The 27,554-nt window shown below is 38.5% G+C and overlaps 1 protein-coding gene across 1 annotated transcript; it reads left to right on the forward strand.

Moving 5' to 3' along the window:
* Window positions 1–775: 775 nt before the first annotated feature.
* On the forward strand, window positions 776–26,911 carry LOC130921681 (alpha-protein kinase 3-like). Its single transcript, XM_057845870.1, has 14 exons — window positions 776–812; window positions 908–1,100; window positions 5,182–5,303; window positions 5,624–5,741; window positions 5,875–6,679; window positions 10,126–12,487; window positions 12,696–12,843; window positions 12,922–13,049; window positions 13,133–13,168; window positions 13,247–13,521; window positions 13,599–13,687; window positions 24,243–24,460; window positions 24,591–24,639; window positions 24,719–26,911. The coding sequence occupies exons 2-14, from the start codon at window positions 979–981 to the stop codon at window positions 25,014–25,016; spliced, it is 4,770 nt and encodes a 1,589-aa protein (XP_057701853.1). The 5' UTR covers window positions 776–812; window positions 908–978; the 3' UTR covers window positions 25,017–26,911.
* The last annotated feature ends 643 nt before the right edge of the window (window positions 26,912–27,554 follow it).

The following is a 27,554-nucleotide window of genomic DNA, read 5'->3' on the forward strand; positions in this document are numbered from 1 at the left end:
TGAGAAGCATGCAGTCATTAGTGAGTTGGGGCCTTGTAGGGATGTTCTATTTCTACTGCTTTTCCTTGGGGATAAAAATTATCATCTGTGGACAATGAGGTCATCCCCGTTGATCATGATGATTGGGCACTTTTGAGAAAGTTCAACTTACACTCAGGCAAGCTGAAAATGAATATAAACAAAAATACAGCCCCAAAAATTACGGCCCCAAGTAACACTCTAAAGTTTTTTTTTTTCAGTAGTATTTAACTCATTGCATGGCACTGATAGTGGTAGGTGTCCAATTCATTTAAACTGGGAGGATGGCTTTGAATGCTCACGTTTCATTGCCATTGGCGATACTAGACTTCCAGTCCAAATGTACTGGACAGTTAGCCAGTGAGTTAAGTGAGTGCCTTGTAAGAGTTTTAAAAAAAAAATCATATTTATGCATAAAAGGGTTAAGATACTTAATATTTATCTACTACAGACTTAAATAACTACTGCTAACAAATACTATTTTTCTATATTGGAAGACACCAACTATGCCATAAACTTGAATTGACTTCCACATTTCTGTCCTCTCCAAATCTGCAGTATGTCATCCTTCAGTGGTGACGTGCTGTTTGGCCGCCTGGTGCATCCTATTGTACACAATGGTGTGCCGACAGGTTGGGGGTGGTGTGTTTCAGTCTTCTTCTATTTGAGGGCCCACTAAAAATAGTACCGCAGCAGCCTGTGTGTGTACGCATGCCCTTGTCTGATTGGAAATCACACAGCCTCAAGTCAGAGCTGTGGGGCATCTGTCAAAGAGGGACGTGACCTCGTCCACGGTGCGTGCACTCCATTAGGATATTGCACATATCACTGATTTTATCTTGTGTAATGTTATAATGGCCCCAGTAAATGTGTGTTTTTTTCTTTGCAGCTGCCGTCTAGAATAGCTTTCAGGAATTTTGGTGACTTTTCTTCTTTGGGAAAACCTTTTTGTACTTTTAAATGGGTTCACGGCGAACACGTTCCCATTCGGCCAATGGAAGATCAGGCCATGGGAATGGGATTTCTGGGAATAGTCGGCCTGGAGGCTGCAGCTACATCTCCAACGTCAGGCCAGAGAACAGGTACAGAAGGATGGTAACTTTGTGCACTTAACATCATAAAGTGGAGTAACCCACCCTCTCCCCCAGAAAATAGTGCTATGTCGATAGAGAGCAGATTGGGACAACACATTTTGTCATAATTATCGACAAGATACAGTAATGGAGTGATTGCAATTGTAATTTATTGATTAATTTATTGCATTCTAATTTTGTTCATTTAAAATATTATTTTAAACTCTTTTTTTTCCCTTGAAATATATCAAGTATATATGAAAAAATAGATAGCTACAGTGGGGCAAATAAGTATTTCGTCAACCACTAATTTTGCAAGTTCTTCCACTTGAAAATATTAGAGAGGCCTGTAAATGTCAACATGGGTAAACCTCAACCATGAGGAACAGAATGTGGAAAAAAAAAACAAAATCACATTGTTTGATTTTTGAAGAATTTATTTGCAAACCATGGTGGAAAATAAGTATTTGGTCAATACCAAAAGTTCATCTCAATACTTTGTTTTGTACCCTTTGTTGGCAATAACGGAGGCCAAACGTTTTCTGTAACTCTTCACAAGCTTTTCACACACTGTTGCTGGTATTTTGGCCCATTCCTCCATGCAGATCTCCTCAAGAGCAGTGATGTTTTGGGGGTGTCATTGGGCAACATGGACTTTCAACTCCCTTCACAGATTTTCTATGGGGTTGAGATCTGGAGACTGGCTAGGCCACTCCAGGACCTTGAAATTGGTATTGACCAAATACTTATTTTCCACCACGATTTGCAAATAAATTATTTAAAAATCAAGCAATGTTATTTTATCTTTTTTTTCCACATTCTGTCTCTCATGGTTGAGTTTTACCCATGTTGACAATTACAGGCCTCTCTAATATTTTCAAGTGGGAGAACTTTACCAATTAGTGGTTGACTAAATACTTATTTGCCCCACTGTATCTCTACTGAGAAATAGTATATAACCAGAAAAAAACACTGATGTTTTAGTAAGCATCTTTTTAATGTTTTAAAACACATTTTATCATGTTATTGCATATTTTATATCGTATAAACCAACTTTACACAACATTGTGCTATCACATAAAAGCTAAGACCAAACAATTACGACTATTTCTATTTATATCACAAATTAAAAACAACCACAGCTGCAACAAAGTGCTGTACATTAATATCCCAAACATAATAAAAGAAAATTGAGTTGAGTGTTATTTCATTTGGGTTTTAAATTTTAATTGAAAAGGGAAAAAATAGATTATGGTTTGCAGTAGCCTTGTTTTCCTCACTTAAAAAACTGATACATTCTGTATGTGTGGACATGCATGTACTGAGAATTAGCAGTAGGGTTTTGAATTGGACATTGTTTGGATTAAAAGAGGAAAAACATTATATTTTGACTTAAACTCAAAGATACTGACTCAGGACAGGCTCTAATTTTTGTCTTAGTTGTGGTTTGCATAATTTAAACCTGCGTAATAGTTAATGTTTTTTTGTGGCTAAATGAGAAAATATATGCAGAATATTAGAAATGAAAGGATCAAATTCTGAAAGTGATGCATACAAACAAACAAACTAACTAACAAACATCAAGTGAACAGTTTTCTGCTTCAAGACCTTCTTATTAAAGCCAATTAGAAGTAGTATTTTCTGTGTAATCATTGCTTAATCAAATGGCAACTTGAAGTGGTGCCTAGAGGCCAAAGGCTATGTGCATTTATGCTCTTTAAGAGCATTTGTGTCATGATCTGTTTCTGAGTTGCATAGTGAGGAGCATGCCTTGAACTGTGAAAGTGTTCATTGACCTCAACACTGAAGAGGATAGCAACACCAGACATAGATCATGGTGTGAGCAAATGTGTATGTGCGCAAGTGTGCATGTTTAAGTAAATCCACAATAAATTGTGATAAAGCCCTGTTATTTTAATTTAATTTGATTTTTTCCAATGTAATGTGAAGTTATGGATAGGGTTTGTCATTTCTAATGTAATTCAGTCCAATGAATTGATGATTTCTTTTTATTTTAGGTATAAATACAGTGGGGCAAATAAGTATTTAGTCAACCACCAATTGTGCAAGTTCTCCTTCTTGAAAAGATTAGAGAGGCCTGTAATTGTCAACATGGGTAAACCTCAACCATGAGAGACATAATGTTGGAAAAAAACCCAGAAAATTGCATTGTTTGATTTTTAAAGAATTTTTATTTGCAAACCATTATGGAAAATAGGTATTTGGTCAATACCAAAAGTTCCTCTCAATACTTTGTTATGTACCCTTTGTACAAAACGTTTTTTGTAACTCTTCACAAGCTTTTCACACACTGTTGCTGGTATTTTGGCCCATTCCTCCATGCAGATCTCCTCTAGAGCAGTGATGTTTTGGGGCTGTCGTTGGGCAACACGGACTTTCAACTCCCTCCACAGATTTTCTATGGGGTTGAGATCTGGAGACTGGCTAGGCCACTCCAGGACCTTGAAATGCTTCTTAGGAAGCCACTCCTTTGTGGCCCTGGTTGTGTGTTTGGGATCATGGTCATGCTGAAAGACCCAGCCACGTCTCATCTTCAATGCCTTTGCTGATGGAAGGAGATTTTCACTCAAACTCTCGCCATACATGGCCCCATTCATTCTTTCCTTTACACAGATCAGTTGTCCTGGTCCCTTTGCAGAAAAACAGCCCCAAAGCATGATGTTTCCACCCCCATGCTTCACAGTGAGTTTGGTGCAATTCTGTATTTTTTCCCCTCCAAACACGAGAACCTGTGTTTCTACCAAAAAGTCCTATTTTGGTTTCATCTGAACATAACACATTCTCCCAGTCCTCTTCTGGATCATCCAAATGCTCTCTAGCAAACTGCAGATGGGCCTGGACGTGTACTTTCTTTAGCAGGAGGACACGTCTGGCAGTGCAGGATTTGAGTCCCTGCCGGCTTATTGTGTTACTGATAGTAGCCTTTGTTACTGTGGTCCCAGCTCTGTGTAGGTCATTCACTAGGTCCTCCCGTGTGGTTCTGGGATTTTTTCTCACCGTTCTTGTTATCATTTTGACGCCACAGGGTGAGGAGGGAGTTGAAAGTCCGTGTTGCCCGATGACAGCCCCAAAACATCACTGCTCTAGAGGAGATCTGCATGCAGGAATGGGCCAAAATACCAGCAACAGTGTGTGAAAAGCTTGTGAAGAGTTACAGAAAACGTTTGGCCTCCGTTATTGCCAACAAAGGGTACAAAACAAAGTATTGAGATGAACTTTTGGTATTGACCAAATACTTATTTTCCACCATGATTTGCAAATAAATTCTTCAAAAATCAAACAATGTGATTTTCTGGGTTTTTTCCACATTCTGTTTCTCATGGTTGAGGTTTACCCATGTTGACAATTACAGGCCTCTTTAATATTTTCAAGTGGGAGAACTTGCACAATTAGTGGTTGACTAAGTACTTATTTGCCCCACTGTATATTTTGCGTTTGCCATTTTTTGGTTTATTCAGCCTAGGTGGTGGTCTGAGGTCTAGTGGTGCTATTCCACTGTAGTGAGAGTATTGAAACAAGGGCGTAGGTTAGGTCTCAACATTGGCAGGGACGAAATAACAGCATAACCTGCATGTACACTTTTTGCCGGGGACAGGACATTAATAAAACCAAACTGATTGGGTGAACGGGGGTCAGGGCCACATTTCTCATGAATATGAACCTAATTAATTGATAGGCTAAATGAGCAATGCAAAATAAATCGGTATTGTCTGATACTAACTTTTACGTGCATTGGTTCAGGTGATACACTGTTCGATTCAAACCTTTGTTTTCAAAAACTACAAAAGAAACATTTTTAAAACTTCCAGAATAAATGTCTGGTTTTAATTAGCAGACATAAACAAAATTTGAAATAATTCACTTAATAATGGTAGGGTCAATTCTCTCCTTAAAACATATGGGAAGACAATCTAAATTCCCTATATAACTGAACTCATTATATAATGCAAATAAGGTTGCTTAAAAGTTGGTGGGGACAATTTTAGCATCCTGAAAAGTTAGTAGTGTTATGTCTCTACCGTCTCTATGCAAACCTACGCCCTTGATTGAAAGTCTACTCTTTGTACAGGAGCACACTATGCAGCATGATAGCTCAACTGACACAAGAAACCCAGCCTGCCTTCATGACCACTCTCAAGTCCAAAGCTGTGTCAGAGAGTTCCAATGTCAAGTTCTTCTGCGTGGTGACTGGTGAGCATCTGTGTCTGTTTGTTCAGGCTAAATGGAGAAAAAAATGCATTTATACAGGTTATTGTACGTGTTGTATTTGAATTAAACTTTGACAAATTATATTAGGATTTTAATATGCACGTGTGTCTCTAATGCTGGGGGTCACCTTTTTTTATTTTTTTTTTTTTTTTTAATTGACAGTTTAATAAAACACTTATCACATAACATAAATTGCACAAAATATCAATTCAGTTGTAAATTATTATGAAAGCCATTGACTTTATCCATGATTCCTCACAATTTTTATCAACAAAGGTTGTTGTTTTTTTTTTTGTCTCCAGGTTATCCTATCCCTCAGCTTACTTGGTATAAGGATGATAAACAGTTGGACAGACTGTGTGGTCTTCCTAAATATGAAATATTTCGCAACGGGCAGAACCATTCCCTGCATATTTACAAGTAAGTATTTCATATACCATTAGAATATTTGTTGAATATGTCAACAACATTGATTTAATTCATGTTTATCTGAATTAGGCATCACTTATAGTTTATAATATTGTCAAAGTTTACTATGGGCTTCTCCTCGCAGTTGTACTGTGGAGGACGCCGCCATCTACCAGGCATCAGCCAGTAACAGCAAAGGTATTGTGTCATGCTCCGGGGTACTGGAGGTAGGCGGAATGAACGAGTTCAAGATCCACCAACGCTACTTTGCAAAGCTCAAGCAAAGAACGGAGGGCCGAAGCGGGAAGGAGAACCAGAAGCCGCTTCGGAGCATCAGCCCGGAACGCACACAGAGGAAGCGGCGTTCCACCGTAGAGGTCTTCTCCAGCGTGCCCAGCTCCAAAGAAGATGAGGTTCCCAAGGAGTTTATTCAATCAGTTGGTGAGGATTCAAAAGTCAGGGTGGAGGAACCTATAGAGGAACCAATGGAGGAGACACTTGCACCCTTAGCTAAGTCTGAAACTGATAATGAGATTGGCATTGCCAAGACTGCCTTTGTCAAGAAGAAGATCAAGATTTTCCCAAGGGGTGAGAGGACGCCTGAGGAAACAAAAGAGTCTGAGAATGTCAAAAAGATAGGACCATTTGGAAAATTGTTAAGGAAAAAAAGTTCTGAGGCGCTTCGTTCACCAGAAAGTGCAAAGAAAAACAAAGAAAGTGACCAAAAATGTGATGAGAAAGTGCTGGAAAAGAATCCTGTCATACCCTCCAGACTAATAAGTACACCAGAACACCAACAGGACTCAGAACCAGTCATTCAGCATTTGACTGACCCAAGACCAGTGGACAGAATCCTCCAGAAGAAGTCAGCTTTACCTGAGCAGCCCTCAGATCAGCTGCCTCAAAAGGAAACAAAAGCGAGACAAAGGAATTCGTCCATGCAGAGTGAGGTGAGCTTTTTTTTTTCTTCTCCCATGAGCTCACGGGGTAGCTACATCGTGGCAGCCAAATCAAGCAACCTGCTGCTATTCATAGCAAAGACGTCATAGCTCTGCAGTGCCACTGGAGCTTCATGATGCACTCGTGTTTACTCATGCAACAGGGTGGCAATAAGTTGAAAAAGATTAGCATTAGTTTTTATGGGACCCTGTTTAATGAATGACACTAAAGGCTTTCGTGAAAACAGAAACCTCAAAGGCATAAGTTACACTTTATTACTGAGAGCTGTTTTAAATATATTGCTATTTTTTTAGGTCAAAGATAAACTGCTTTTTAATCGAACCATTCTTTTCAAAAATAATATAAAAACGTTTAAAAATTCAAATTGACAAATTAGAACTCCTGCAACGATTGTATTTGGAGGGCTGCCGTATGTTATATGACTAGATATTAAATAATGAGCATGCATAAACACAAAATTATCAGTCAAAGGTTTTTAGCTACTGTAGAATTTTGAATGTTTATTACAGACAAGGGTTACGCAACCGTGGGCACAGTTACTGACAAGTCGCGGCTCAACTGAAGTGCCTCTCAAAATGATTGACATTCCAGTGCGGCCACAAGTCAACACAAAATAGCCACATAACAGCCTGTCCAGATTACGGTAGATAGCGTTGCAGTAGGTAAAATGTGCTTATTTTCCAATTCTTTTCATTTTGATGTCATATCATCATTTACTTCAAATACTTCTTTATCTCGCAAATGAGCAATCAAAATTAACCATTTAAAAGGCTTTTGAGGTCATTTTTTACAGCACAAAATGGGTCATTATTATTTGAGATTATCTGATCTTTTCGGGAATGTCATGTGACTAGGGGAACCTCTGTTGCTAATTATAAAAGGAGGTGCAACTCATGCTCAGACGTGATGTGGATTTGAGACTGTCTGGACCACAAATCCGTGATATGATACACCGAACTCATCACCCTATTTTAATGTAACAGTGATATGTTTTATATGATGTACAAGTCAAATGAAAGTTGAATGTGGGGTCAAAGAGGGGATTTGTATCTATTTCCTAAGTTAATTACAGTACTGTATATAAAACTTGTGATTTTTTGCCACTAATGCTAATGCTAAGCTAGTAGATACAAACATTACATCTCTGGATCAATATTAGCGTCTCACCTTAGTTTGACAGCAATTGAACCAAAGTGTTCTGCTATTCTAAATCAGACTACATTTTCATTGCTGTGTTTACGTATGTTGTTTCAATCGCTAGGTCATGTGTGGCACCTAAAAGCAGTTTGGGGGTGCATGAGCACCCAACACACAGGGGTGTGAAGGATTAAAGTGTAATGGCAGTCTTGGTATAATAGTTACAGCTAATCCGTGAGAACTGTGTTTTAAAAAACCTGTAGATAGAAACAGCTAATATACAGTGGGGCAAATAAGTATTTAGTCAACCACTAATTGTGTTTTAAAAAACCCTGTAGATACAAACAGCTAATATACAGTGGGGCAAATAAGTATTTAGTCAACCACTAATTGTGTTTTTAAAAACCTGTAGATATAAACAGCTAATATACAGTGGGGCAAATAAGTATTTAGTCAACCACTAATTGTGCATGTTCTCCCACTTGAAAATATTAGAGAGGCCTGTAATTGTCAACATGGGAAAACCTCAACCATGAGAGACAGAATGTGGAAAAAACCCCAGAAAATCACATTGTTTGATTTTGAAATTTTACAAATCATGGTGGAAAATAAGTATTTTGTCAATACCAAAAGTTTATCTCAATACTTTGTTATGTACCCTTGTTGGCAATAACGGAGGCCAAACGTTTTCTGTAACTCTTCACAAGCTTTTCACACACTGTTGCTGGTATTTTGGCCCATTCCTCCATGCAGATCTCCACTAGAGCAGTGATGTTTTGGGGCTGTCGTTGGGCAACACGGACTTTCAACTCCCTCCACAGATTTTCTATGGGGTTGAGATCTGGAGACTCCCTAGGCCGCTCCAGGACCTTGAAATGCTTCTTACGAAGCCTCTCCTTTGTTGCCCTGGCTGTGTGTTTGTGATCATTGTCATGCTGAAAGACTCAACCACGTCTCATCTTCAATGCCCTTGCTGATGGAAGGAGATTTTCACTCAAAATCTCTCAATACATGGCCCCATTCATTCTTTCCTTTATACAGATCAGTCGTCCTGGTCCCTTTGCAAAAAAACTGCCCCAAAGCATGATGTTTCCACCCCCATGCTTCACAGTGGGTATGGTGCAATTGAGTATTCTTTCTCCTCCAAACACGAAAAGATGTGTTTCTACCAAAAAGTTATATTTTGGTTTCATCTGACTATAACACATTCTCCCAGTCCTCTTCTGGATCATCCAAATGCTCTCTAATGAACCGTAGACGGGCCTGGACGTGTACTGGCTTCAGTAGGGGGACACATCTGGCCGTGCAGGATTTGAGTCCCTGGCGGCGAATTGTGTTACTGATAGTAGCCTTTGTTACTGTGGTCCCAGCTCTCTGTAGGTCATTCACTAGGTCCCTTCGTGCTCACCGTTCTTGTTATCATTTTGATGCCACGGGGTGAGATCTTGCATGGAACCCCTGATCGAGAGAGATTATCAGTGGTCTTGTATGTCTTCCATTTTCTAATAATTGCTCCCACAGTTGACTTCTTTACACCAAGCGTTTTACCTATTGCAGTTTCAGTCTTCCCAGTCTAGTGCAGGTCTACAATTTTTTTCCTCTGGTGTCCTTTGACAGATCTTTGGTCTTGGCCATAGTGGAGTTTGGAGTGTGACTGACTGAGGGTTGTGGACAGGTGTCTTTTATACCGATAATGAGTTAAAACAGGTGCCAATAATACAGGTAACGAGTGAAGCCTCGTTAGACCTCGTTAGAAGAAGTTCGACCTCCTTGACAGCCAGAAATCTTGCTTGTTTGTAGGTGACCAAATACTTATTTTCCACTCTAATTTGGAAATCAAGTCTTTAGAAATCAAACAATGTGATTTTCTGTTTTTTTCCCCACATTCTGTCTCTCATGGTTGAGGTTTACCCATGTTGACAATTACAGGCCTCTCAAGTCTTTTCAAGTAGGAGAACTTGCACAATTTGTGGTTGACTAAATACTTATTTGCCCCACTGTGGTAAACACACGGTTGTCTTTCACGGTCGTCTCTCATGCTCGTCTCTCAAATGAAATCCTCCATGAAATACAGGAAATACCTGTTACTTTGCAGTGTAGTAAACAAGCGGCCACATGCACGAGTCTCTCATAATTTACAATATCTAATGTAGCCAAAGGTACTTCCACAGATTTCTATTTGTTGCTGGTTACACTGTTGCTGTTGTTGGAATTACACATTTACCCATGTCCTGCACGGTTAGGGATAAAGTATCATTAGCATTTACAGCCTGGAAACATGCTTGCATTGTCTCCCAAGGTTACACATGCCCCGACATGGATGAGTGGGAATGATGCACCTGTCAGCCCAGAGCCTCCACCTGATCGCCGTTTGGCAGCAACGAACACACAACAGCAGTGGAAAACTGCATCAAAAGGAGCAGCGTCAAAAGAAGATGTCAAGCCACATTTTGGCTCCCCTATTGTTACAGTTCCACAACACAAAAAGCTTCAATCCAAGGGATCGAGTGAAGGCCACGCGATCCCACAAAGGTCAAAAGTTTTTTCATCTGTGGACAAGAAAAGCCAAGCTTGTTTAGACATGAAATCTGTTGGAGGGTTAATAGCACAAGGTAATAAAAAGCTAGATGGTAAAGAAGTTAAAAAGCAATTGGTGGCAAATGAAAAAATTGATAAACTAGTGACAGCAGTCACTGTTGCACCAAAGATACAAAAACCGGAACAAAGCAGAGATGAAGTAGCTCAAGTCACTAGTAACAATGTTGTGTCTTCTAAAGACAAGCAAGTGAAGGATGAAGCTGCTGGTCAACATTCCCAAAAAACTTTAATCCCAAATGAGCAGCAGTCCAGAGAATTCCAAGAAACCCCCAAACCGGTGGCCAGAGTCGTATCTGTTGCAGAAATGATGAGAGCCCAAATAAGCACTCTTGACTCAAACGACTTCCCTGCAGACTTGCTAGACAATCCAGCTACTGCACATAAACCTCAAAACCTTCTAAATGATAAAGGTCAATGTACACCACAAGGGAAGAAGGCATCTGACAACATACCGAGGAACAGTGTCAATAGAAGCTCTCCAAATGAAAATCGGGTACAGCAAAGCCATCCTGGAAATAATAAGATTTTTCAAAAGGATCCCAGTACTTATCCGTCATCTTTCATTGATTCCCTCAGAGATACTGCATCTGTTCCCCATGTAAATGCTTCAAATAACTTGGATACCGATCCTGTGAATCCTAAGAATAAAGCAACTCAAGGGAGGAAGTCAGAACCTGAAATCATTCCAGAGAACACCGTTGCTCAAACTTCTCCAGAGGCAAATATTTTAGACAAAATTAATATCAGAAAGAATAGGACTTGTGAAGAATATTCTATTCTTAGTCCTTCATCTGTCGTTGAGCCCCTAAAAATAGAATGCAATCGAGATGTTGTGGACATTCCCATTGCAGGTCCTGTTAATAACCCTTCTGTTGCAGTGAATCCTAAAGAGGAAGAAACCCGAACCAGTAAATCATTATCTGATTGCTTACCTAAGAATCCTGTTGATCAAACTTCTCCAATGGAACGTCTTGCAAAGAAAAGCAATCTGGGAAAGAGTAGTACTTTTCAAAAAGATCCTAGTCTCTATCCTTCAACTGATCCCGTTAGCATAGTAGATTATAAACAAGATTTTGCAGATATACCCCATGTAGGTTCTTCAAAAACCTACCTTTCTGTTGCTGTGAATCCTAAAGAGGATGAAACCCAAACCAGTAAATCAGTATCTGATTGCTTACCTAAGAATCTTGTTGCTCAAATGTCTCCATTTGAACATCTTGCAAAGAAAAGTAATCTGGGAAAGAGTCATACTTTTCATAAAGATCCCATTCCCAGTCCCTCATCTGCTCCTGGTAGCAAAGTCGAATATAATCAAGATTTTGTAGCTAAACCCCCTGCGGGTTCTTCAAAAACCTACCTTTCTTCTGCTAGGAATCCAAAGGAGGAAGAAACTCAAAGAACTGCATCTAAGACAAAAAGTGATCAGATAGGAGTTTTGGGTTATATGGAAAAGTTTATACCCAATATTAAAGTTCACACTGAAACTCAACAGGAAAGTACTGGAAACACTAACAAAACACTTATTATAGAACACAATCCAAAAGGTTGTTCATTGGTGATGCCAAGTCCACAATTCATTGATACAGATACCCAAGAAAACAGCCTTAATATCCAAGGGCGGACAATGATTGAATGCAATCCAGATAACAATATTCTGCCGAATTCAAATCCCAAAGTTAATCTGTTATTGCAGAAAAAAGATGGTGATTTTTCTCATTCTTTTGCTACTCCGCAAGAATTAGCCTCAGGGGCCCGTCGTAAAATCCCTTCCTCCATGGACAAATCTGGGGAAGCCAAATTACCACCAGATACCCAACCTGAAAAGCAAGAGGTTTCTCAACCAGACAGTATGCTTTCAACAAGTACCGTGACAATCATGCCATCTCCAGACTGCACACGACAGTCACCTCTTCTTCCTCATCCCAATGATGAGATAAGTTCTCCTGTGGAGAAGCGATCGCCAACGCTAGGCAGAAAGAAGACATCTGCTGTGACATTGAGCCAACCACTCAATAAGGACATTAAAAGTGAGACAAGTGAGGACAGATTGGACCCATGCAAAGGTAAAGTTCTTTTTATGTCCAGAACCTTTCTGCCCCTTTCATATTCTATGATTGTCCTTATTTAGGTCGCTGCTTAATTGTTGCTGAGGTTCATCATGGACTAGTTGCCTGTCAATTGTTGGGCACATCGTAGACCTCGTCATAGACATAGTTACTCTGTGAAACCTATGCCTTTTACGAACAAAATTCTCACATCACTCCATTTTAGCTCCTCAAGTTATCCGTAAGATCCGCAGTGAAAGATTTGCTGATACCTCGGGACACTTAAAACTATGGTGCCAGTTCTTCAACATTCTCACCGACTCGACTATTGCTTGGTATAGAAATGATGTGGAGATTGCCCGGATTACAAGAAGGTAAATTCCTAGTGGAGAAACATTTTTTTTCAAATGAATACTGATTCTCTGTGTTTCATTTGCATATTTGTGCCACAGCGCCACAGATGAAAGCCAGGTCAATCTGGCTGTCATTCAAGCATCAAGTAAAGACTCTGGTGTTTACAAGTGCGCTATCACAAATGACTATGGGAGCGACTCGACTGAATTTCTGCTCGGTTCAGACAGTATGTAGTCACTTGACACAACAATATTTTCACTATTTAGCTGGAACAATTCTTTGTTTGTTCTTTCTCTCGATGTGCTGCAGTTTTGGGTAGGATTTCTCAGCGCGAGGATCATGGTGGTAAGATGAGATGTTAACTTTTGATGTAACTTAAAGCCTAATTCATTTCTCAGTAACTTTTTTTGTACTTTCATCAAGTTGGAGAAGAGATAGAAATGGCACCCCTGGTGTTCAACAAAGGTGTGGCTGACAGTGGCGTATGGGGCAACAAGTTGTTTGGTCGGGTAATGGTGGACAAATCCTGTATCGACGAAGGCAGTACCCACAAGGTCTGGAGGGCAAAAGTCATTTATGGCCTGGAGCCTGTCTTTGAGTCTGGTCACACATGTATCATCAAAGTAAACCGCGAAATCGCTTATGGGGGCAAGGAGGAACACGGCCTCACTGAAAGAAACTTGGACTTGGTCAAGCAGGTATGTTTCAGTTCCAAATGGATGGCTCAGTGTTGTGTGGAATTATAACAATATATTTTACATTGTTCTTGATACAGCACTGTAAAATTCAGAATCTGGCCCGGGAGTACTGCAAAATTTTCTCTGCAGAGGCGAGAGTTATTGAGAACTTTGGACCTCCTCTTGAGTAAGTTTCTTCTCACACAGGCAACAAAATTGAAAGCTCGGTAACACTTTACAATAAGCGTCCCTTAATTCACATGAGTTAATGCATTTTTAGACAATAACTAATGTTTAGTTAACAATACAATAATTAAAATAATTGCTTATTTAACATTTATTAATATATTAATTAACATGAGTTAATGCATTAGCTAATGCATTAGCTAAAGCTAAAGCTATCGGCCTATATTGGGTTAGGGCAGTGCTTCTCAATTATTTTCTGTCACACACCCCCAAGGAAGCCGTAAATGTTTCGCGCCCCCCCCAAACTCTCTGCCGCCACTGTAAATAGTATCATTTGTCTATAAAATTACTATTATAAATACGCATCTGCCTAACATTGTGTCCTTTTTTTTCTAATAAAGAAAAAAAGTAAAATAGATCAACTTAAAATAAAGTATAACTTTATTAACATTGTTTTGTTTGTAACAGAGAAGACTTGACGTGCATCAATTTGCCTGAATTTTAAAAAAAAGTCACATCCAAACTGTAAAAAAATACACTCACGGTACATTTTTGACCATTTGATACAGAAAAATAAAATGTAATAAAATCAGTAAGCAAAAACAAATTAAAATTGATTAGAAACATTCACTCATGAGGACAATATGCCAAAAAAATTGACCGAAAAAACAAAACTGAATAAAAGAAAAAAAAGAGTGTACTTGGACAGGACAGTTTTTATTTTTGCTGCTCACTGTATTTACCTCCTTTGCAATGGTGTGGAGTTATTTTGCAATGAGCATGCTAACAATGCTCACTGGATTATTGATATAACACTGACAAAGTAGGACGATTGTTGGCAATATTCGGCACGTTTTCACTGAAAAACAATCAAGCGGCTTATCAAGGAGATTGGGGTCTAATGTCTTTAAGTGGCGTCTTAATTGATTTGGCTTCTGGCTGTCCGCTATAATTATTTTTAGACACAGTAAACAGTGGTCTTTCCTCATCACCCACTATATTAAAAGTCAAAGCTAAAAGGCAAACAGCATGAAAAAAGCGGCGGCCGAGGTAGAACCGTAGGTGAGGGCGGTCGTCGTGACGATCCCAAGCCGAAAATGGCACTTCTCGGGCGGCGACGTGAGAACCGGACAAGACAGTGGGTCGCTGCGTGAGTGAGTCCGGTCGGAAAATGGCGGTGGCACACTGCTCTTCATATCTGTTTTCTGTGTGTGCTGAATGCTCTTCCTTAGTTCAAAAATACTGCGCGTACTCTGAAAATGAGAGCGCCACTGCAACCTACTGAGTGGATGTGCAAGTACACTTTATTCCAGTACGGCAAAAAAACAAAAAAAAAGCATGTTCCCCGAGGTCACATGCGCCCCCCCTGGCATCGCTCTGCGCCCCCCCAGTGGGCCGCGCCCCACTATTTGAGAAGTACTGGGTTAGGGTTTTGGGTTTAGAGTTAGGGTTTGTTGCATTTATAATTTCTTATTTAAGGGACACATGTGCTGCACTTTACAGTAAGGGTCCAAAAAGCATTCAGTAATGGTTAATAAAGGTTGGGGGGGTGACTTAAGCATTTATAATTTCTTAGTTAAGGGACACATGTGCTACACTTTACAATAAGGGTCCAAAAAACATTCAGTAATGGTTAATTAAAGTTAAGTAATACTTATGAGGTACATTCACGTGAAATAATACCATACTTCAGGTTAGCAGCACCCAAGGACTCACAGAGCAATGTTTCTGATTTTAAAATAACACAATCATTTACTAGTACCAGTATACTATTGATTAATGCACTAATGTATATGTGAATTAATGTTAAGTAATGTATGATATATATTAAAACCTAACCTTAACTGAATGCTTTTTGGACCCTTATTGCAAAGTGTAGCACATGTGTCCCTTAACCCTTTAAGGTCTGGGTCTATTTTGTCTGATTTTGCATGCCTTTGAAGTTGCCTTTATATTTCAAAGAAAGAATTGTTTACGATGGCCTGGTTTGGTCCCTTTTTTGTGACACCTTGAACTTCATGTCCAAACTGTTGTTTCTTTCACTGACCAATTATAAATCATCATTTTGGGCCGAAAAAGACCAAAATTTCCAAAATCATTTTGTCAAAATTTTTAATATTGATGTCCAATTGACAACCAAACATGCGTAACGAACCGTTTTGAAACTTTATAATATTTATTCAACATGTTAGGATGAACATTCAACCAAAAAAATTTAGAATAAATAGTCTTATATTTGACAATTCAACATAAACAACAGGTATAGCCATTGGCGTTTTTTGCCTTTATACATGCTCTAGTCAAAACAGGTTATATACAGCAGACCAAACAGTGAAGAACAGTGAAAAAATATATACCATCTAACACAAAAAGTGTTTAGAGGCCATCTCTTTATGAGTTTAGGTATTGCGGCCCATCACCTGATGAAAACTATAAACACACAATCAAGCTTCTTGAACACACATTTATATACACAAATTGAGAAGACTCATTGTGGGAAAAAAAATATATATATAAAACATTGGAAAAAAAGTATTTTCAAAAATATTTACAATAAACAAGTTAAATGTTTTTTCAGGCATGCCACTCCGAAAAGCAGTTTCGTCCTGGAATTAGATACAGGGCTACATCACACAGCCCACACTTCCATGGGGTGTCGGTCCTCTTTCCACCCTTTGCGCACTGCTGGCATTTCCTCCGGCCTTGAGTTGCTTTGCTTCTCCCTTCTGCCCCGTCACAGATGGTGACTGGCACATGGATTGGTAAATGGTGTTATACTTATATAGCGCTTTTCCACCTTTCAAGGCGCTCAAAGCGCTTTACACTATCTCGCCATCTACCTACTGGTGACGCAGCACCAGGAGCAACGTGGGGTTCAGTATCTTGCTCAAGGACACTTAGACGAGTTCATCAGGGCGGAGAATCGAACCCACAAACCTCTGGTTTGGGGGACAACGACTCTACCACTGAGCCACGCCATTGCTGCTTTGGCTTTGGGTGTATGCATGGTCACGATTCACCTGAGGTCCTGGTGGTCTCCGGGGTGTGAACCGGCTGCACTGTGGGGCAGTGTCTGGGTCTTGTTCTGTGCTCCATGGCACAGGTGCAGGCTGAGTCAGTGGTGATCGGCTTCTGCCGCGCTGACTTCTCCAGCCTCTCCTCCGCTGACATCTCATCGCTCTTCCATGATGACCCCTTCTCCCTTGTCCGCTTTCCATTCGGGCAGTGAATGTAGATTTTTCATTGTCACTATAAATGTACATGAAAAAAAAAGTATTTATGAAAATAATAAAGTATCAAATAAAAATATATACAGCAATAAATAATAATGGAAATCTATATTTATGACAATAGAAAGAATACCATAGCTAAATATGTGCTACATCCCTAATCTTTATATAGAAAGAAGAACACCCAAAATTATAAATTCCTGCCTGGGATACACACAGTGCACGCACGACTTTGATCTGATATGCACATTTTATTATTATATACATAAACACACACTTATATTGCATCAAAATTAACTGTCTTACAATATCAAAAGAAACTTTCAAAAGAAACTTTTTCAGCATTAAAAAAAAAGTGAGTTGGCTTACCCCTGCTCGTCGATGGCGTCACCCACGTGTTCAAATCCGTCACTATCTTCACTTGAGGACTCTTCCGAAGAAGACGATGATGACGAATTTGGACCATCCTCTTCCTCAAGTTGATCAAAAAGCACAATTGCTTGCGCTAAATTTAGTTTTCCGTTCATTCTCAAAGTCACACAAAGTCGCTCGCTCGATCCAAACGGCCGTCGCTCGCCACCTCGCTGCTTCAGAACACTCCTCCCTCTCGTTCGGTGGAACCTCGCACGGCAGTTATATTTATAAAAAAAACGCATTTTGTGCTTCCACTGTGACTTCGAAAGGGTTCGTTTGATTTGTGTTTTTTTCATGGAGATTCCGTTTTGAAAAAGGACAATAAATGATGGAAATATAGACATAAACAAATGATCCATGCAGCGTTTTAATATTTTTTTTGAGAGGACAATAAAACTATAAAACTTAAATGACAATATCTCACGTTTTAGTTGGTCGATTGACTTCAAATAATGAGAGTAAACCGCAACTTCCGCACTTTAAAACGAGACCAACCAACGGCATGTGGGTGACGTAATTAAAACGCGAGGGCGCTTCAAAGACGACGTGCGCTGAGGACGCGCCAGCGCGTCCTTCGACTCTCAAGGGTTAACTAAGAAAGTATAAATGCTTAAGTTAACAAACCCTAACCCTATATAGGCCTATATATATTTTGAATTTTACCAAACTATTGGTTACTGTCTGGTCATGCATTAACTAATGCATTAACTAATGCATTAACTCATGTCAATTAATATATTAATAAATGTTAGATAAGCTATTAATTATTGTAATGTTACTTAAACATTAGTTATTCTCTTAAAATGCATTAACTAATCGATTAACTCATGTTAATTAATATATTAATAAACGTTAGATAAGGGATTAAATGAATTATTGTCATGTTATAGACAGCATTTTTTATTATTTTTCAAAAAAAAAAGGACAAGAACTGATAATTCAAAACAAGATGACCACGAGGAGGCCATATATTACAACCCAATTAAATAAATAAAAATAAAATAAAGAGAAAAATAATACACATTCACACACACATTCACACAGCTTGCAAAGACAAAATGAAAAATATATCTGTATGTAGAAGACGTAATTACATTCTAAGATCTCAGACTGTTAATACAATGTACATGTATATGTCCCATAGTTTTTCAAATTCTTTTTGTTTTCCTTGAGCGATGTAGGTCAGTCTTTCCATTCCTATGTTTTCCGAAAGTTCCTTAATCCATTGTCTTAGCGAGGGAGGTTCCATGTTCTTCCAGTTTAGGGCAACCACTCTTCGTGCATGCAGTAACCCAAAGTCTAACAATTTTCTCAGGTTTTGGGTTATTAATACATCCGTTGGATAAATCCCCAAAACACAAAGTTTGGCCGAAGTAGGTACATTACATTTAAATACAACTGATAAACACTTAGTGATATCTTTCCAAAAGTTCTGAATTTTAGAACATTCCCATACACAGTGTAAGAGCGTACCTTTACAGTCGTTACATTTAGAGCATGTATCGGGAATGTTACCAGACATGTGGTGTAGTATTTCAGGAGTTATGTACATTCTTGTTAACCATTTGTATTGAATCAGTTTTAACCTAGTATTTATTGTATTTTTTTTAGCTCTCAAACAGGCTTCATTCCAATCACTCTCAGCAATATTTTCTTTCAGGTCATTTCTCCAAGCATTCAATTTGTCAACTGATGACTCTTTACAGTTAATAATTAGTAAATTATAGATCTTTGACAATAGACCATTTTTTGGTTGCTTGTGTGTTATTTCCTCGATCGGTGATAGATTGGGAGAATGTGTGGCATCTCCGAAGTTTGTGTAAATGAAATTTCTTACTTGCAAATATTTGAAAAAATGTCTTGAGGGGATTTGATATTTTTCACATAGAGAACTAAATGTAAGCAATATTCCATTTTCATATAAGTCTCCAACTGTTTCAATACCCTTAATTTTCCATAATTTAAAGCCTCCATCCATTCTCCCGGGTGGAAAATTATCATTATTCTGCAAAGGAGAGAAACAAGATATTGTTATAGGGCTATCAACGAGATTGTGCGCCTTGTGCCAGTTAACTATCGTATTATTTAGAAAGGGATTTTTTGTGTCTTTTTTTAGTTTTTTCAGGTTTGCAGAATAAAGATAACTGTGGATTGGTATGTTTGTTGATATTGATTGCTGTTCAATCTTTACCCATGAGGGGGGAGAGTCTGTGTTAAAGTAGTGGGTAGCTGATGTTAATTGAGCAGCCATATAGTACCATCTAAGGTTTGGGAGTTGCAGGCCTCCTCTTTCATAAGGTAAGTAAAGTAATTTGAGTCGAAGTCTTGCTTTTCTCTTATCCCAGATAAAATTTCTAAATATCTTATTCATATTGTCGAAGAAGCTCTGTGGTAATGACAAAGGAATTGTTTGGAAATAATATAAAAATTTGGGTAGTATTGACATCTTTATTGTATTAATCCGTCCCACCATAGAGATGGGTAAAGTTGACCAGCGATTTAACATTTCGGTAGTTTCATCCACCAGAGGGTGATAATTTGACTCGATAAGTTTGTTCAAGTTTGGAGTAATCCTAATACCCAGATATTTAAAGCCATTTGTTGCAATTGTAAATTGGGTATTTATTGGGGGGTTTCTTTGTTCTTCTTCGTTCAGGAACATGAGCATTGATTTATTATTATTGATTCTGTATCCTGTAAAGGTACCAAAGTCCTCCAATAAATTAACCAGGGTTGGGATAGTATTTTTCAATTCAGACAGAAAAAATATTATGTCATCTGCGAATAGAGATATTACATGATTTATTCCTCCTAGAGCGATACCTGATATTCCAGGATGTGTTCTTACTGCCATAGCCAATGGTTCCATCGCCAGAATAAACAAAATAGGGGACAGAGGGCAGCCTTGTCTAGTTGAACGTTGCAAAATGAATGGTTTGGATATATTGGTGTTAGTTAGGACTTGAGCAGCAGGGTTTGTATATAGTAACTTGATCCATTTTACGATTTTTTCCCCTAGTCCGTATCTTGGAAGAAGTTTTAGAAGATAATTCCACTCTATCCTATCAAATGCTTGACATGCATCCACTGCTAACATTGCTGTATCCTTAGCATTTTGTTTCTCATGCATTATGTTCAGCACTCGCCTAATATTATGATAGCTTTGTCGTTTTTGAACAAAGCCTTGTTGGTCATCCAATATCAATTTTGGAATATATTTTTCTAATCTTCTAGCAAATACTTTACATAATATCTTCATATCACATCCCATTAAACTAATTCCTCTATATGAGGCACATTCCATTTGTGGCTTGTTTGGTTTTAAAATCAATGTAATTGTGGCTAATCTCAATGTATCTGGAAGAGTCCCTGTTCTGAATGATTCGTTGTACATGTCCAGCAGTGGCTGGGTCAACTTATTTTTAAATGTTTTATAGAACTCTATCGGTATTCCGTCTGGCCCCGGTGTTCTCCCACTGTTCAGATTACCAATAGCTTCCAAAATTTCATTTCTTGACAGTGGGCTGTCAAGTATTTTTTTGTCATCCTCTGATAATGGTTGAAATTGTAATTTATCAAGGAATGTATTTTGAAGACCATCATTTGCCATGCATTCTGATGTATATAGTTTCTTGAGGAATTCTCTAAATTTTTCGTTTATTTCAAGGGGATCATTTGTAATGTGGTTGTTTTCTGATTTTATACTTAGTATGGCTCTATCAGCTTGTTGTTTTTTAATTCTCCAGGCTAACAGTTTGCCTGCTTTTTCACCTTGATCATAAAATGCTTGTTTTGTCCACATTAGTTGTTTTGCCACTTTATCTGTTGAGATTTTGTCATATTTGGCTCTTAAAATAGTTAAACTGTGTAATTTAGTGCGGTCATTACTTTTGTATAGTTCAGTTTCCAATGTCTTTATTTCATTTTCTAAAGATCTCATCTGTTGGTTTATTTTTTTATTAAGAGAGCTTGTATAGCTAATGATCTCCCCTCTAATGTATGCTTTAAAAGCTTCCCATCTAATATTAGCAGAAGTTTCTTCTTTATTATGTTCAAAATAGGTTTCAATGGATTTTTCAATATTCTTGATAAACGATTTATCTTTTAATAAATAGGTTTGAAATCTCCACCTATTTGACTTTGTGTCGGTATTGCCCAGTTGTATTTTTATTGATACAGGTGCATGATCACTTATCACAATACTATTATACCAACATTCTTCCACATTTTTTTGTAGTGTATTAGATATTAAAAAATAATCGATACGCGAATGACTTTTAAAGCTACTTGAAAAACATGAATATTGTCTGATAGTTGTGTTTTTAGCCCTCCATATGTCTTGTAATGCAAGGTCATGCATATAATTTTGTAATAACTTTCTAGATTTTATATGTGTGTGATCATTTTCAGTGGACCGGTCTAGTACTGGGTTGAGAGTGCAGTTAAAATCTCCCCCCACAATATATTTTCCATCAAGAGCAGAAACTGTCAGAAAAAGCTTATCAAAGAAAGATGGGGAATCTTCATTAGGGCCATATAGATTGACAAGATTTATTTTTTGTGAATTGATTGTCCCTTGAACAATAATGTATCTTCCCCCTGGATCAACAATAAGTTTAGATTTTTGAAATGGTATTGATTTATGAATCAAGGTGATTACCCCTCTAGCTTGACTAGTAAAGGGAGCATGAAACACCTGACCTGGCCATCTTTTTGTTAATATTTGAATATCTGATGTTGTTAAATGAGACTCTTGTATAAAAACCATTTTTGATTTAATGTCTTTTATTCTGTTCAATATTTTCTTTAATTTTGTTAATTTTCTTATGCCCCTGACATTCCAACTAGTTATTATTACATTGAAATTATTTTCTTGGCTTATTCTGTCCATAAAATGTTTAATTTACATAGAAGAAGAAATAATATAGGGATTTTTTTTTTTTTTTTTTTTTTTTTTTTGCAAGTTTACACATTCATCCACACTCTCACACCAACTTAACATATAACAAAAAAGAAACAATCCCTTGCCCAACCCCTGCATTCCATCCAGTGGAATACAAAGCCCACCCAAAGTGAGATAATAAAGTATAGGGATGCTGATCCACAAAACTGGGGAGCAGCTAATCAACGTGGCCCTCTCCAGATTACAACAAAATGGCTTCCGTACAGCCTCCTAATTTTTATGCATTTCAACCCTTGTCGGTAAAGAAAATAGAAAAATCTCTCAAACATAACTGCTTAGAAGAAGAAAAGAGAAAGGTGTATACAGAGCAAGTCTATACTGCCAAATTTAGAGTCACCTGTTATGTGCATTCATTTGAATGCGTTGGTTCGACTCAACAATCACACGCATCCATCTTCTCAGTCTTCACGAAGATCCATCCTCTCTTGTCAAAAGAAATTGTTTGTAAAATTCCTCGGCTTCCTGTGGTGTAGAGAAAAACCGGAGCTTTCCATGGTGGACAACTCTGAGCTGGCATGGGTTGTATCTAAATCCACGAAATACTTCAATCTCAATAAGCTTTTGGATAACTGGTTGAAATCCTTTCCTGAAACGGACAGTCTCGGCGCAGAAGTCCTGGGAGAAGGTCAGTTGTTGTCCTTCGTGCGTGATTTTGAGCTTTCTCGCCTCACGAAATACGAGCTCTTTGTCTTGGAATTTCAAGAAGCGGACAAGAACAGCTCTATTTTGGCCTGGTCTCACTGCCGCAAGTGTACGATGAACCCGGTCGAGTGTGAACGTCTTTTGAGTTGGAAGGTTTAGCCATTTAGGCAGCATTTCGGCGATGAAATCAATTAGTGGCCGACCTGCTTCGGATCCTTCCCGTAGTCCAAAGATACGAAGGTTTTTTCTTCTTCCCCGGTTCTCGAGGTCCTCTGTTTTTTCTTCCAGATGCACAATTCGCTTAAAAGCTTGTTTCAATTGTTTATCCATCTCCTCTTGTGCGGATTCACTCGTGGCAATGCGTACCTCTGCTTGTTCAATGCGGCTCGCATTAGCGGCGACTTCCTGTTTAGTAGCCGTCAGCTTACTTTCCAGAGCAGTGAGTGCAGTTGTTATTTTGTTCAACCCTTGATCAATTCCATCAAGTCTTCCTCCAAATTCACCCCGCATGGACCGGAGTTCAAACAAAATCGCGTCCATACTGGTCGATATCTCCGTGTTGCTTGTAGCTTCCGGCATGGCTGTGTTAGCTTTAGCCATGCTATCGCTACTCGTCGGGAGAGTAGCCGGGGTGATCTTTCGACTCCGGGTGAAGATTTCACACTATTTCAAAGCTGGTTTTTGCGACATAACCTTTGCGCGTATCAGTTTCAAAAAATGATGGCAGTTTAAAAAGGGTTTTTGTTAGTAATGTTGGAGGTGTGACGGAGCCTCTCTGCTAAGCGTCCATCTTGGTCACGTGACCCCTCGTGCCAATTATTGTCATGTTACTTAAACATGAGTTGTTGTCCAAAAATGCATTAACTAATGTTAATTATGGGACCCTTATTGTAAAGTGTTACTGAAAGCTCTTTTTGCATTGATTTTGCTTGTTCCTTTCCTTGTTTTATTCTGTTATTATCCTGACATCTGATTAGTTTATCATTTCACGATGTTGACGGCGCTGCTCTGCATTTTTATCTATTCAACTTCCTGGGTCCGCTTGTGTCTTTTATTCAGGCGTTCCTCGTTGTCTCGTTACTTTGTTTGTATTTAATTCCCTTCTTTCTTTCAGTTCTTGTCAGTTTTTTGTAATTCTCGGCCCAATGTTGTTTCCATATCTCTTGTGTTGAAAACAAGTACGAGTACGATATCGAACCAAACTCAAGCGCTTTGCTTGGTAAAAATAATGGAAATGTGTTTGCTGATTATCTTGCTATGGTTTGTATTTAGTGTTATTAACTTAACGCTGGTCCTAAACAAACCAGGGTCATCCCAGTCCACTTAATGTACCGGCCAGCAAACACTATTCCCTATGCTACGGTGGAGGCTGATTTGGCAGGAGTCTACCAGAAATATGTTGCAATGGACCATATGGGAAAAATTGAGACGAAAGCCACCTCTGACATAGGGCTCAAGTGTTGCGCCTTGCAGCACTGGATCTTTCAATGGACCAGCGGAAATCTACTCATCACCCGACTTGAAGGTAGCTTTTTAATTCCAAAACTGAGATATGCCTCCAGCAGGTCAATGATTTCAAAATCCAAATCAAAGTCGAAATGAGTTTCCATCAGCTTTTACCTAATATAATCATGCTCTTCTGTGCTATTTTTCAGGGGTTGATACAAAGGTCACCAACATTGGAATTACAGTTAGATCTACTGGGTTGGTATAATATTATAGTGTTGTTTAAGTAATTGATACTGTAACATGATTTTTCAGTATTCTGTTGTTGTCGCTGCAGACATCAAGGCTTCCAAATTGAAGGCAGGCCTGAAGTTTTTGAGGGCTTTGTCTCGCAGCACCATTGTAACTACTTCTGCGGTCTCCTGGGTCTGAGGTCGCTCAAGATTTTGGACTCTTTAACAACGCCGGCCAAGTCCAAAGGCTCCAGGAGCCCATTACTCCAGCGCAAAAATCAGGCTTCTGGCTCATGCAGCCCACAGACTGGCAGGAGAGCAGCCGGTAGCCCTAGGACGCCACGAAAGTCCCAGCAGGATGTCACAAATACTCTGAAAGTTGCTGTTGAAGTATCACCCTGAGGCAAAACAGACCATAAATTTACCAGTCGCCATTCCTTGTATTTTTGTGGATTTAAGTGTTCATTTGTTCAACACACAAATCCAATATTCTGGAGTATTATGCTTATCCGAAATAATTAATCATCATATTGGTAATAAACTTCTCATTGCAACATAAAACCTCATCTTACCAAGACGTGATTACACTGTATGCTTACAACATTTTGCGAACAGTTTGAGGGAGGCCCTTTTCTGTTTCCAGTGCGCATAGCGAGGTAGGATGAGTTCAGTGTGGAAGAACTTGATCTCCAATCCGCACAATACATTTGGCTTTTGGGATTAATTAGAGCAGAGATTTAAAGTATATTGTAGAATGCCTATGGAATTTAATCATGAAATTGTAAGTCTCTTCGCACTGGAACAGAGATTTTGACGGGGAAAAGGTGTTTTCAGTTTCATTGTATAGCTTTGGGGATGTTACTTTCTCAGCGGATTTCTGACCGACTTGTACAGGGCTCTGTCCCGACTTCGAAAGGTGTCTGTAACCTGATTAAGTTTGACAGTTAACCATGGCTTCCTGATATTGAAAGTGTGGAAAACACATGCTTCACATAAACTGCCACAGATAAATAAAAGAGGTGGTTTTACCCATAAGCACTCTCCAGACATCATCCAGACACACCCACCATGTGTAACCTGGTAAACTTTGTGACACAAAGATAGGTGGCCTAATGAGTTCTGAGGCTCTTTAAATCATGCACATGAATGCCAATGAATACTGTATTTTCATTCATCCAGGTTGTCATTCTCAACAAATCACAACTAGCCTGTTGTCGTTGTGTCATTCAAGCAAGTCTTGATCAGTTCATGCAGCAAGGAGTAGTTAACTCAAACGGCTAGGGAAATGCTGTCCTAACATAGCCTTGTTGGATGAACTGATAATAATGTGTAACGCTTCACCTTGCAGAAAAGCATGCAGTGTTTTATGACGTGCGCATACTGGAGAATGTGGCCGATGTTTATTGAGTGTCATGCTCCAAACCAGGTCTCATAGCTGATGTAATACTAACATTGATCTGTGAGAGGCAGATGCAGTATCTAAACTGCCAGAAATTACAAAGAAGAATTTGTAGTGGTAGTGTTAGTAGAAATAGTGGTGGCAGTAAGTAGTAAGTGAAGAAGGTATGCTAGCTTTTAACTAATTTAATAACTTTACAGCTGAGATAATGTCCCACTGTTCTTATAAAACACATTTGAAAACCACAAGCGCGTTTGCTGCTCACCATTTTTTTGTTTGTTCTCATGCACTTCTGCCTTTTTGAATCAGCTCAATCACTGAAGAGCTATTGTTCCATTCCACGTGACAACTGCAGAGTCCGTGGCTTGTAAGTCATCTGTTGATTAAAAATAAATGTTATTCATGAATACTGAACATGTTTAGCGCTGCTACCATAACCATAGTGTCAACTTTTGTACACTGAGAATCCAACTATGCGGAAATTTAGACAGAACGGTAACATGACACAGATGTACAGTGACACATTGTATATTATAACCACATCATGCTAAATGTGACTGATTGTAAAATAAAAGATGAGTGAATGAAAAAAATATTTTGAGAGTGCATGTTGCGTTTTAAGTATTGAGATTATCATATTTCAAGATTCATTCATTATCATCTATCTGAAAATACCAGAAAACGTGACTCATCCTGTTATACAGTTACTGATACTTCTTGCCCTAATTTTTGCACATTTTTCTGAACTTCAAAATGATCTTTCTGAAAACCATTTTAGAAGACTTCATGCCAAAGGTGGTGTAAACGTTAACCCTTGACTGCACTGTAAAAAAATCCTGTAAATGGAAAAAACCTGGCAGCTGTGGTTGCCAGAGAAATTCCGTAAAAAATACAGTTCATCTGTAAATACCATGACAGAAGAATCTGGATATTTTACAGTTAAAATCTGTAAAAAAAAAAAAAAAAAAAAAAAAAAAACATTATAGACATATTTATAGATATATTGTTCTATCAAACACAACAGTTTTTTTGGCTTAAAATACTGCAGTTTCTTTTAAAGAGGAGTGCAAGCGCAGAAGCTGCTTTTTCAGTCTTGTCTGTGTTTTCCGCCATATATATATATATATATATATATATATATATATATATATATATATATATATATACTAGGGCTGTCAAAATTATCGCATTAACAGGCGTTAATTAATTTTTTTAATTAATCACGTTAAAATATTTGACGCAATTAACGCACAAATGCCCCACTCAAACATATTACAATGACAGCACAGTGAAACGTGTACTTGTGTTTTTCGGAGTTTTGGCTCCCTCTGCTGGCGCTTGGGTGCAACTGATTTTATAGGCTTCAGCAGCCATGAACATTGTGTAAGTAATTATTGACATCAACAATGGCGGGCTACTAGTTTATTTTTTGATTGAAAATTTTACAAATTTTATTAAAACGAAAACATTAAGAGGGGTTTTAATATAAAATGTCTATAACTTGTACTAACAGTTATCTTTTAAGAACTACAAGTCTTTCT

The sequence above is a fragment of the Corythoichthys intestinalis genome, chromosome 1 (genome assembly GCF_030265065.1).
Source record: "Corythoichthys intestinalis isolate RoL2023-P3 chromosome 1, ASM3026506v1, whole genome shotgun sequence".
NCBI classification, from domain to species: Eukaryota; Metazoa; Chordata; class Actinopteri; order Syngnathiformes; family Syngnathidae; genus Corythoichthys; species Corythoichthys intestinalis.